This window comes from Syngnathus floridae, chromosome 10, assembly GCF_059516105.1.
Source record: "Syngnathus floridae isolate MCC-2025c chromosome 10, RoL_Sflo_1.0, whole genome shotgun sequence".
Classification (NCBI taxonomy): Eukaryota; Metazoa; Chordata; class Actinopteri; order Syngnathiformes; family Syngnathidae; genus Syngnathus; species Syngnathus floridae.
The window spans coordinates 3,985,202-3,997,338 of NC_142422.1; the positions used below are offsets into that span (position 1 = coordinate 3,985,202).

The window sequence follows — 12,137 nt, forward strand, 5'->3', positions numbered from 1 at the left end:
AAAAAAAGTTTGTATGAAAAGATTTGTTAAATTTATTATTTACTGCCTTTAGTTGAGTCTTGCATGCAAATAGTGTGTAATATTGTTAAACACTAAGAGAGCATTATGACAACCACAATGTAGCATTTTGCAGTGTTGTGGGGGTGCAGGTGTCTTTTTCCATTAGAGGCACACATTGACCACATTTTTTTCAGCGGGGTGGATGGCCTTAAGTTTGAGATGAAAAAAAAATCAGATAGTTGTTTAACCACATTTTTCTGTAGGTGGGGGGACTGCCCTGAAGTTTGAGATGGAAAAAAAAAAAATGATGCGTTAAGAAGTCTTCAAAATTTAAATAGTTAGCAAATTGGTTTATTTTTGCCACTTTTCACTTTGGAGATCCACACGCAGAGAATTATACTGGCCAGAAGCTGCAATCCCAAAATGCAAAGTTCCACCGCCATCTACAAAGACATTTTAAATTGGTCATTTATGAAACAATCTTTTTTTTCCCCTCCATAATTACTCTCACCATCAAATCAAGTTTTCTGTCCTTCCATTGTATCAGGTCAGCAATTATTAAACCCAGGCCGGGTAATGCAAAAATGACACAAACGCTGTTGATGATGAGGGACACCTGAAAAAAAAAAACAAGGCCATTATTTCAAATAAATATTAATGAGCATGTAATGTAAGAAGGCTTACTTACATTTAGCAATACTGGATATCTTTCCAACATGCAGGAAACAATTCCTGCAAAAATGAACTGAAAGGCAGGAGAATTTCAAATGATTGTGAAAAAAAAAAAAAAAAATAATAATATAATTAAATAAATAGACTTCTTACAAGCATTCCAGTCATGTGAGAAACTCTGAAGAGCGTGGCGAGCGACTCGTTTATACTCAAGCCTATGGCCAGCGTAAGACCAATTCCAACACTGGGCACTCCGCTGACAACTTGCAGGAACTGCAATGATTGATCCATAATCAATTTGTGAGAAATATTGATGTGAAATAGTGTGGTAGCATGAAAAAAAAAGGATATAAAATTATCTGCACAGTTAAATAATAAATAATAAAACTCAGATAATACATTTCATTAATTTGCTTATTCATCACATGAATATTTTTCTAAAAGAAAAAATTGCATGCACTTATTTTTGTTGCAATAATAAAACTAGTTCAGTCTACAATGCATGCAGATTTTTTTTTTTTTTACCATTTACAAGGAAGACCACAAGAACCCAAGTTTCCTGTTGCTGACTTTCGAACAGGCTGGACATCCTTTAACTGAACACCGCAAAACTTCGACCTGCAGTATTGTTGACTGTTCAAAACATTCACTCAGATTCCTTAAGGAGGTTTTAAATTATATATAATTAATGCTGTCCTCCAATTAATCACTGTTATGAAGCCACATTTCAAATAACTACATCATTTATAAAAAAAAAAAACTATTTTGAAACAGAATTAAAGATTTTTAAAAACAAACAAAAAATCGTATCCAAAAATCTTCATAATTAATTAAAATTAAAATTAACCAAAGCATGCTTCTCGGCCTTACCCCCAACATCTCCATTCTATTCCGGAGCAAGTCATGCATAGTCCAAATTTCATCCTCTTCGAATTTTGTGGCTTGGTACCGTACCACCCTCGGCGATTTCTCAACATCTTCGCACAGGCCTTGCTCATTTTCTTGGATCTCCATTTTCTCATGTGAACAAGCCATACTGCACTCACCTGCAAGTACATCATCAAAATATACAATTATATACACATAAAATAATTATTTTCATGTATTTTGTAATAAGGTTTAGTTCGGGTTTTGTCACCACCTGTTCCGTGTTTGAACCAGAATCAGTTCCTTCTAGAAATAAAATTTTTCCAAAACTCTTTTTTGCATTGGGTTGCAAAATGTTAGATATGCAAGTTGTTAAAGTTTGCAGGCGGGTTGTCACTTACCGTCTCAGACTGTGCTCGACTCTTTAACAAACCCCTTTTTCGAAGCACAAGTTGTGACAAAGAGGTCACACTTGTCACTTCCTCACTTGGCTGCTGATCATCATCATTTCTTTGCTCAACCTGTTGAACATCACTTCGAGCGGATCAACAGTAAAATCTCGGTCCATGATCTTCGAAGAACAATGAGGAAGACGTTTGTGAGTGACGACTCCATGATCATCAATATTTCCATCAGGAAAGATAGCGAAGGATGGGGCTACGTTATGCCCCGAGAATTTAAGTGTGTGTTCCGAGACTCTTTTAAGGTTTTTGCTTACAATGGATTCCCAAAACCTCTTGGGGTGAGTGTAAAAAAAAAATCATCACTTTCCTGACCAATTAAGAGAAAATGGATAAGCACAGTTGTAAATGGATGCTGACTGTTTTTTTCTTAAATATGTAGGCAGCACAATGTCTTGCTGGAGTGACATTTTTCAGTCTTGGTCTGATATATCCTTCCATTCCACGTGCTGACATTTTTATCCTTTTACCAAGCATTTCGGTACGTAACTTTTTGAGTCGAATTGAATTTTGATTTACATTTGAAATTACTTATGTGCTATTTTGTGATTCTTCTACTTTATATTTTATCAATGGTAGTTTGTGCTTTGTGGAATGTTGACCTATGCGGCGGGAAGTGTTCCCAACATGTGTGTGGTAAGTGGACTCTGGGGAAAATGTTGCTTTGGTTGGCTGAGATGGTTTTTTTTTTCTCCGGGTTTGTGGATTTGAGTATTTTTATTGCACTTGCCAGACCAAGGTGTCATTCTGTCTGAACATCATCATCTTCCTGGAGTCCACTGTGTTACTTTGTCTCTTTTTGCTCGACCTCACCTCGTATTGGGAGGATGCCGAGCACGAGGCCAAGGTGGGTTCAGCATTTGATTTTTTTTTTTCTTATGCTGGAAGCTCAAAATGAGATTCATCTCTTTCTTTCCCACAGCTGCAAATGGGAATCAAGGTGACAGCGTATGTCCTGCTTCTGGTGGAAAGCTTAATTGCCTTATTTCTGATCTACTGGGAGAGTAAAGCAGTGTGCAGGCAATATTTTAATACGCTGGTGTGTTGCATTCTCTCTGATTTATTTCATCTCTAAACTGATTAAACTAATGAGGAGCATTTCCCCCCCCCTGCAGCCCATTATTCAGCTGAGACAGGAGGAGGACAAACATGATTCAACAAAACAACCCGACAAGATCAACTGACTGCTTTTTAGTCATTATTAACACATCAAAAGTTCAGAAGTTCTCAGAAGTTTACATTATGCAATAAAATGTAGTTTTAACAGCACCAATGGCCCATCCTTTGATTTTGTTTATCCTGCAAAACAATAAACAACCACTAGCGGGCGACAAACACGAAGAAACATCAAGTCGGAAATAAAATGGAATGTTTTCAGTGAAACTCCATTTGACATTCAAATATTATTTTTGACCCACATCATGATTATTACATGGGTTAAATAATTCATAATGTTTTTGTGAATTCCTTATAGAGGTCACGTTCAAAACAGCAAATGAGCTCTTCCGCTTCTCGGGGACACTCCCAGTTACGTTCACGCCAATCAAAACTCATCAGTCATCACCAAGCTTCTGTTTTTATTTGACTCCTTACTTTCTTCCTATTCGCACCCTACTTTTTACTGTGGAAATGTGTGTTTATTCTTCTTTCGTGTTGCGGGCTAGCCAGTAGCTAACCCCCGGTGCTGTTTGGGTGAGGGGGGGGAAAGCTCTCCTATGGCGTCAATGTACAGCCGAGGGTCGCATACCCTAAGCAAGGATGACGTGAACTACAGGATGCATTTCCGAATGATAAACGAGCAGCAGGTCGAGGACATAACCATAGAGTTCTTCTACCGGCCGCACACCATCACGCTGCTAACGTGCACGGTGCTGTGTCTGACGTATTTCGCCTTCGTGAGGTAAGCTGGGAAGAGGTTAGCTTAAGGTGCTAGCAGGTGGCTAGCCGTAGCTGTGATGCTCTAATAGAGTCAAGGAGCCTGATTACGCTTTATTTTGTCTCAAATTAAATCAATTAAACATGCGCCATATTCCATGACGGTGCTTTTATATTAGCTTTTGAATCATTGATGAAACCATGCCGTGTCGGTACATTAGCAAAATACATGACAATAAAGTCTTCCCCCGCTACATCGCGAATGATTTTAGACTTACAATATACCTTCTCCACGAAAACAACAAAACGAATCCACAGAAACATTATGTGCAGGTTGAACTTTTGTTTTTATTGTTTTTTATTACAGAGATGATGGAAATCCTGACAGTAATCTATGGGTTGGTTTGATTCTGGTGATTTCTTTCTTCCTTGTTATCAGCGTTTTGGCATTTCCCAACGGTGAGTTTCCATATGAAAGATTTTGTTTTGTTCAGTGTTAAACATCTGTGGGTAAATTAACAAAGGTTCTAGATCAATTAAGTGAAATTGGATAATTTCCCACGGTATGCCTAATGATCTTGCAGCACAGTGGTTTGGAATCATCTATAGACAACTGCATGTATATTCACATTATTCCTTCTCTACAGGTCCATTCACTCGACCTCATCCAGCGATATGGAGAATAGTCTTTGGTGAGTATTAATTGATGGAATACTGAAAGCATTTTTTTTTCTGGAATAACAGCCTCTGTTATCTGGTCTTCGTTTGTTGCTCAAGGTCTAAGTGTGCTGTACTTCCTCTTCCTGGTTTTCATCATCTTCCTGAACTGGCAGCAGGTTAAACAGTTAATGTACTGGCTTGATCCGAACCTGCGCTACGCCAAGAGGGAGGCAGATGTAATGGTGAGGTCCAGCGTCGCTGGAATGGCCGATTAAATTCTACCGTAGGTGTGAGCATTTGCTGCCGTGTGTTTAGGAGTACGCAGTCAACTGCCATGTCATCACCTGGGAGAGAATTCTCAGCCATTTTGACATCTTTGCGTTCAGCCATTTTTGGGGTTGGGGCATGAAGGCCCTCCTGATCCGAAGCTACGGCCTCTGCTGGACCATCAGTATTACCTGGGAGCTCACCGAGGTACTGCATGTTGTCATATTCTACACGGGGTGTTACATCTGCGAGATTCATCTCACATGTGGTTCCTTCAGCTCTTCTTCATGCATCTGCTGCCTAACTTTGCCGAGTGCTGGTGGGACCAGGTGATTCTGGACATCCTCTTGTGTAACGGCGGGGGGATCTGGCTGGGCATGACGGTGTGCCGCTTTCTGGAGATGAGAACTTACCACTGGGCCAGTATTAAGTATGTCCTGGGCAGTTGAAAATGAAAAAAAAAAAGTTCCACGACTATGTTCCTAGCTCATAACACTCTCAAATCATCTTTCCCTATTAAAATGAATGGAAATGCCATTGACCTGCCCAAAAATTAAAATTTTAAATATTTTTTTAAGAACAAATACAGTACTCTATAGTCTACATATAGTAGTGACACATTTAAATTGAACGCAAAGAATAAAACGGTGTTTGCCCCATTTTTGCTTCAGTTCAATAGACATTGTGCTGGCTCCTCCTGTTCTGTTCTTGACCACACGGGGGCAGTGCAGTTCATAGAAATAAAATCCCCAGTTAGGCGCGGTAATTATAGTCGTTCTGTTGCCCCGATACTCATTGTTCATTGCAATTATTGTGTGCACACTAAACTTGAATTGATTCTCCCAACAGGGACATCCACACCACCACGGGCAAGATCAAGCGAGCAGTTTTACAGTTCACGCCAGCCAGTTGGACCTACGTGCGCTGGCTGGATCCAAAGTCTTCCCTGCAGCGAGTGATGGGCGTCTATCTCTTCATGATCATCTGGCAGGTAGGTCCTTCTCATCATCTCCACGCTGGCTAGTCGAGGATCAGCCGGTGTAGTAAATCCGGGCTAATCTAATTGCTGCCTGGATGAACTCTAAAAGCCAACTCGCTCGGATCTATTTAACGCACGGGTGTCCTGCTGTCTGCGCATTAACACTTAATCCCATAAAGAGGGCGGATTACTCAGATGCAATTAAGGAGGGTGCGATTTTTCAGTGCCACGCTGCTCTTGTCTTTGGCGTTTTTCTCTGCCATGGCAACACGCTGAGGGTTTTATTTTGCACACTAATGGAACACTATCATCATGCACTTGGCCTCGCCTCTCTGGAGGCGCCACAGTAATTACCAATCTTGAAGAATGGATCAGCATGAGGACGGTGGAGCCGGTCCACTTTCAAAGGCTCCGAGCCAAATGAGGGAAGAACACTGCAGTGGGTCTTGACTCTCATTATGAAGTTAGCTAGCTAGCTTAGCTCGGTTTTGTATCATTCAGCCATCGGAATAAAAGTGTGTTGTTGCAGATATATGATGTTGTCTCAAAAGATACATTATTTCTTGTAAATAGATAAAAAAAATAAAGATAATTTTCTGCAACACACCAAAATAATGACCGAATGATTAATTGTGAAATGATGACTTCGGGTGTTGGTGTTATATTAACAATCTTTTATTGTCTACCTTTCAGCTGACGGAGCTAAACACGTTTTTCCTCAAGCACATATTCGTGTTTCCGGCAAGCCACGCCCTCAGCTGGTGTCGGATCCTGTTCGTCGGCATCATCACCGCGCCAACAGTCAGGTGAAACGCTCGTGCGTCTATAGCGCAAAACATTTTTTGTTCTTCTCGCTCTAACTTGACGTTTTGTTTGCTTCAGGCAGTATTACGCGTATCTCACAGACACTCAGTGTAAGAGAGTTGGAACTCAGTGTTGGGTGTTTGGGTAAGTTCGTCACAAAGGTCTTTTTATTTATGTGAATAAATGTCAACTGCTGCAAGCTTTTTTTTTCACCGTGTTGAATTGATTGAGTGAGAATTGTAAACATAGCCAGAAGGCTTTTTTACTCATATTACTAACCCACAAATCATTCTGGTGAAGCAACACAATGTTGCTTTTTTCTGAGTGTTAAAAGCCTTGTTGTCTGATTTTTGTTTTGTTCTTTTCACCTTGCCCAGGGCTATAGCTTTTCTCGAGGCGCTGGCGTGTATCAAATTCGGACAGGAGCTGTTTTCCAAAACCCAGATCCTCTACGTGGTTCTCTGGCTGCTGTGTTTGGTAAGATCAGCATTTTTTTGTGTTGATAGTAAACTAGCGCACTCTACTGCTGACAGTTTCACTTTCCAAGCAACCATTCCTTATTATTTTTGGGGGGGAAATAAAATGCCTTGTTAATTACATATCTCATATTGAACTCTTTCTAGGCCTTCATTACATTCCTGTGTTTGTTTGGGATGGTGTCGTGTGCAGAGAACTATGGCCCAAGAGGAAAGGTATGCTTTATTTTATTTATCTTAAGTTAAAAGACATAAATGTAAATTTATATAAAAGTGACATCATTATGTGGGTCAGGCCCATTTAAGTATTGAGCTGATTGGCTCTGAAAAAGTGAAGAAATATACTGATACTATCTTCTGGTTTGCTAAGCTAGCATTTGAAGGGTGCATGCTAAATGTCCGCTTGTGTGCTATCTTCCGCAGAGTTTATCCGAATGCGAGGACGCCAATTTTGACTTTTCTGATGATGCGCCAGAAGAACATAAAGGTAAAGTGAATTTTTTTACTATTCAACGGAGGATAGCGACAAAGTTTGTATTGATCATGAGGGCTTTGTGTATTTCAGGAGAGATTGAAGTGGGAGGCTCGAAAAGTAGACTGAGAAAAAAGAAATCAGCGAAGCTCAACTCAGTTAATGGCGTGGAGAACCAGTAGGAATCACGAGAAGCGGTTCATGAACTCACCCGAAAGAGCTTCTAACGGGGGCATTAAGGTATCGGATGATTCGAGGAGGCTCCGCCCCTCCTCCCTCCAGGAAAGACCACTGGTCCAGTGCAGTGTTGTCCGAGCGTCACACCCATCACGAACGGGCTACGCTCATAAAAAGCTCCTTTACCAGGTGTGTGCATGTGTGTGTGTGTCTACGTACACGTTTTGTGCGCGTGAAAAGGAGATATGATAATAAATAACTGCCAACTTTTAGATTTAACTGCATGCCTCGTGTAGCTAAACATTTACAGACAGTAACTGCCATTTATGACTACTCCAGACATTTCACTATTTCAAGCCGCCATGTAGAATTTGGCTCATTTGAGCCTCTGTGATTTATGTTTGTTTTTATTAATAATAATAACACGTTTTCTGTTTTGTTGGTTTACAAATGTTTCGCCGAGTACATTGATGACCCGAACTTGAATGTGGGCGGGGCTTCCACGCAAGACCATTTTTTTTTTTGACCTGGAACAAAACAAAGCACACATCGAACGCACTTTGCAGAAAGTTTGCGCTGAAGAACTGCACATTTAGAATGTTTGATTATCTTGGGGTTTATTATTAGTGTTTTTACGCCTTGTTTATTAATGGCTGCTATTTTTTTTTTTTTTTTTACCGTGATGGTACGAAGGACAGATAATGAAATAGTTCAACCAGGATTGCTGATGATCTCGTTACACATGCATGGTTGCAATGTTACACACCACATGAAAGCCACACAGCATGATGGCGGCATTCTTTACTCCACTGTCATCGTCATTTTTAAATTCACCTTTTGTGCCTGTCTTAATGTTCCTTTTGTCTCAATTCTTTCGGTGTGTAATCAAACTAATAAAGGGGCTTTGCGCGTTTCATCTTTGATCATTTCAGATTTATTTGCATTTCGTGCCATGGGAATCCGCTCATGCAGTATTTGACCCGTTTGCCAAATTTTGCTTGCTCGTGTTTGTTCTTGCATTTTTCATGTCAAGTTCACTTTATTTTAAGTCTTGCTGTTTTGTCAAAGTATACAAGCACATTTGTCTTGATATTTGTACATCAATGTTGGTGGTCTGAATACTGCAGTTGTGATGGTGATGGCGCTTTGACACTTATTGCATTTGTACTCTGATGCCTGTACTTACAATCTTTTTTTTTTTAAAATACTTAGATTTTGGGAATGATATTCAAGTGATGATACACCTCTAATGAAATATTCCTGACAAATCAGATTTTTGAGACCAGCGACTGGCTTGGGACAAAGGTTTCTGTCTATGGTACGCAATTTTTTCTGGATTTATATGTAATTTGCCTAAATGCTAACATCATGAGCAATTACTTGTGCCGTTCTATATCACTGTGAAATACTGAACCATATTAAAATGTTTTACATGTTAAAGACTCACTCTTTGATTCCAGCCTTAATTACTGGCCTAAATCCAATTTTATTTTTTTAGTCTTTACTATGCCATATATTTTATAGAAAGTACGTATAACTAAATTGTGTGTCCATTATTTTTAAAAGAGTTTAAAAAAAAATTACTCTCATAATTGTTGACATTGCCAGAGTAAAATAATCTGAAGATTTTTTTTTTTTTTTTTTATCCTTGGCTCGTTAGTGTGCATGTTTTGAACTACCCAAAAAGAAAAACCTCACAAGCACTGAAAGAACTTAAAACGCCACACAGGAAAGCCGCAGCTGGGATTTGAACTCTGAACTTCAGAATTGTGAGCTTGACATGCTAACCACTAGCCCACTATGCAAAAAAAAACCTTCATAATATATAAATGTCATGTTTGTAGATTATGTTCTTGACAAAGGAAATCAGAAACGCCCTTGGCCGACCTTTGAGGTGTGACCTTCAGCAAAGAAGAACAAAATTGGCTGACCCGGGCAGCGACTTATGTGAGATCCAATTTCACTGCACATCATGAAACTAAAATAGCTTCCTCATGTCAAGCGCCGTCACGACTGCATTGCAAGGAAATGTGACTTTGCGGCGAAGGGCAAAAGTCTTGTGGGATTGTGAAGTGGATTCACATGGAGATGATGGAATTTGGAATCTCCTGAGAGGCGTGGTAAGTATCCATGTAGCGTGTTAACGCTTGAAACCGCCTGTGATTTAAAGAAGCAAACCATGTTTGTGATCCACAGGGAGTCACAGTATTTGATTTATATAAAACTGGTGGGAAAACTGGCCCGAAAACACATGTGGCCTGGTCCTGCTTTACTATTATGAGTCATGTAATGTTTATTGCTATTCATTTTTTAAAAATGTATTTAAATTGTATTAGTGAGTTATCTTTAAAATGATCAATAATCGTATATAATAACAATAATATTGGTTAAATTTAAATATAAAATTATCAAAATTTAACAGGTGTAATCCATAAAATCATTAGTTAATTAAAAAAAAAATCCAAGACTTTTAAAATTTTACTCTGTAATAAATCTGGCCGTCATGTTTGACTATTTAATTTTATTACAGATATCGAATTAATCTATTAACAGTGACTGGAGTTTACAAAAGCTCTTCAGCAGTATGTAATGCAATTTAATTCCAGAAGAGGGCAGCAGAGAACAGCGAGCTGCTGCCTTTCATCACGTGACGTGGGCCTACTGCACAACACAACAACGTTGCAGTGCTCTTCTTATATATCTCCGTTTCCTTTCATCTCTGCTCCATTCCATGCACCTTAACTCGTTTCTTTATCTTTCCTGCACCTCAAGTAAAAGGTAAGGAACATCTGCAGCCATGACGGACAGCTGCCGGAGGCACGGCGACATGACGAGACCCGAGGGCACGTTGCGAGAGATCCGGATCAACTTGCTTGAGTGTAAAGTCTGCTTTGAAAAGTTCAACACTCAGCAGGCCCAGCGTAGACCGCAGAACCTGTCGTGCGGTCACGTTCTGTGTGTGGAATGCGTGGGGGCTCTGTCCCACCCTCTCCTGAGGAAGCTGGAGTGCCCCTTCTGTCGACAGCTGTGCCATGTTGACGCCACCTCCCACTGTCAGCCTCTTAGTGACCTGCAGGAGCTGCTCTTGTTCACTCCTGACAAACAGGAAGATGAAGAAGAGGCCTCAGGTGTGAGTGGCAAAACCTTACAACTCAGTTTGACCTTTGGCGGCTGGGGGACTCTTATTAATCCGACTGGATTGGCGGTGATGCCATCTTCAGGGACTTTGTTTGTGGTGCATGAAGGTGAGAAGAGCGTAGTGGTGTTTACTCCTCAAGGGAAGAAGCGGCACGCTTTTGGAAAAAGAGGACACGCCGCTGACGAGGTTTGTTACCCGGTGGATGTGGCGGTGACCTCCTGCGGTCACGTGGTGGTGACCGACGCGGGCGATAAAGCCGTCAAGGTGTTTACATCCAGGGGAAACCATGTGATCACGATTACGGCTGGATTCTCGATGCCGTGGGGGGTGGACACGGATAGCAACGGGCGCATCCTGGTCTCGGACGTCCAGGCGGGAACACTCTCCCGCATTAAGGTGGACTACAAACATGGCGTCACACTGGAGGAGGGAACGGTGGCTTCACACTTGGACAATCCGAAAGCCGTGGCCTGCTGCAGGACGAGCTGTCACACGGCGGTGATGGAGCATGTGACCGAGCACATAAGGAAGCAAAGTTACTCCAGACTGACCGTGTTCACTCCAGACTTCCACATTCTTTATCAGACGGATAATTTAAGTCTTAGCCTGACTGCCTCGGTCACCGTAAACATGTCCGCTGTGACCTTTGACAGAAACGGACACCTGCTTGTCGTCGACTCACATCGAGGGATGATTTGGACTTTTGGGAGGGTGCAAAGCGGTGCTGCCCTCACTCCTCTTGTGTCAGAGCACCTCATTCGACCTGTTGGATTGGTGCCACTTAACAATACTTTTATCATTGTGGACGGCGGTGACCACACAGTCAAGTTATACTCTTGAGAAGTTAGACTGTAGTTAAATTGAAATATTATTCATAGATAGCAAGACAAATAGTTGGCTAGCTAGATTGCAAGCTATCTAGATAGATTCTTAATTAGGCAATAAAATAGGAGTTGGACCTCTCAAATGGATTTTCCATGTGTTTTATGAGTGCAATATGAGTTTCACTTTTTTTATTTATTGATATGCACATTTAATAAAAGGATATGCTTATTGAAAATGTGGTGTGGTGGAAATGGTGGCTCTTGGTTTGTGCAGTTTGTTGACAACTTGCATTGCAGAGTTGCAACATCAAGATTTGATGTTTGCTTCATGCACAGTATAATGGACAACTGGCAACATTTAAGCACATCAAGAATACTTACAGTTAAAACATTCAAAAGTAAAAAAATAAAAGTAGGTTTCTAAAATAAATAAAAAGCAAAGCATAACAGCTAAATGCCAATTC

At 40.6% G+C, this 12,137-nt stretch overlaps 4 protein-coding genes across 6 annotated transcripts; 3 read left to right on the forward strand and 1 right to left on the reverse strand.

Annotated features, from left to right (window-relative positions):
* Window positions 1-33: 33 nt before the first annotated feature.
* LOC148391944 (uncharacterized) lies at window positions 34-2,031 on the reverse strand. 3 transcript variants are annotated; one of them, XM_088386963.1, is made up of 6 exons: window positions 1,941-2,017; window positions 1,543-1,718; window positions 826-945; window positions 689-745; window positions 512-616; window positions 35-443 (listed from the first exon to the last, which is right to left on the reverse strand). In XM_088386963.1, the coding sequence occupies exons 2-6, from the start codon at window positions 1,705-1,707 to the stop codon at window positions 339-341; spliced, it is 552 nt and encodes a 183-aa protein (XP_088243089.1). In that variant the 5' UTR covers window positions 1,708-1,718; window positions 1,941-2,017; the 3' UTR covers window positions 35-338. The 3 variants fall into 3 exon arrangements, with proteins under 3 accessions (XP_088243090.1, XP_088243089.1, XP_088243088.1); XM_088386962.1 differs by having other exon boundaries at window positions 36-443; window positions 1,814-2,029; XM_088386964.1 differs by having other exon boundaries at window positions 34-443; window positions 1,543-2,031.
* On the forward strand, window positions 1,572-3,269 carry LOC148391945 (uncharacterized). The gene is made up of 6 exons (XM_088386961.1): window positions 1,572-2,281; window positions 2,383-2,481; window positions 2,580-2,636; window positions 2,734-2,847; window positions 2,923-3,039; window positions 3,116-3,269. The coding sequence occupies exons 1-6, from the start codon at window positions 2,123-2,125 to the stop codon at window positions 3,182-3,184; spliced, it is 615 nt and encodes a 204-aa protein (XP_088243087.1). The 5' UTR covers window positions 1,572-2,122; the 3' UTR covers window positions 3,185-3,269.
* A 234-nt stretch (window positions 3,270-3,503) lies between these two features.
* On the forward strand, window positions 3,504-9,150 carry ptdss1a (phosphatidylserine synthase 1a). Its single transcript, XM_088386965.1, has 13 exons — window positions 3,504-3,900; window positions 4,243-4,334; window positions 4,523-4,567; window positions 4,653-4,777; window positions 4,851-5,009; window positions 5,081-5,232; window positions 5,652-5,793; window positions 6,475-6,587; window positions 6,664-6,729; window positions 6,963-7,062; window positions 7,209-7,277; window positions 7,485-7,548; window positions 7,627-9,150. The coding sequence occupies exons 1-13, from the start codon at window positions 3,716-3,718 to the stop codon at window positions 7,713-7,715; spliced, it is 1,401 nt and encodes a 466-aa protein (XP_088243091.1). The 5' UTR covers window positions 3,504-3,715; the 3' UTR covers window positions 7,716-9,150.
* Window positions 8,927-11,883, forward strand: LOC148391947 (E3 ubiquitin-protein ligase NHLRC1-like). The gene is made up of 4 exons (XM_088386966.1): window positions 8,927-9,028; window positions 9,371-9,479; window positions 9,555-9,830; window positions 10,483-11,883. Exon 4 carries the CDS (start codon window positions 10,508-10,510, stop codon window positions 11,687-11,689), a length of 1,182 nt encoding a protein of 393 aa, XP_088243092.1. The 5' UTR covers window positions 8,927-9,028; window positions 9,371-9,479; window positions 9,555-9,830; window positions 10,483-10,507; the 3' UTR covers window positions 11,690-11,883.
* Window positions 11,884-12,137: the final 254 nt, after the last annotated feature.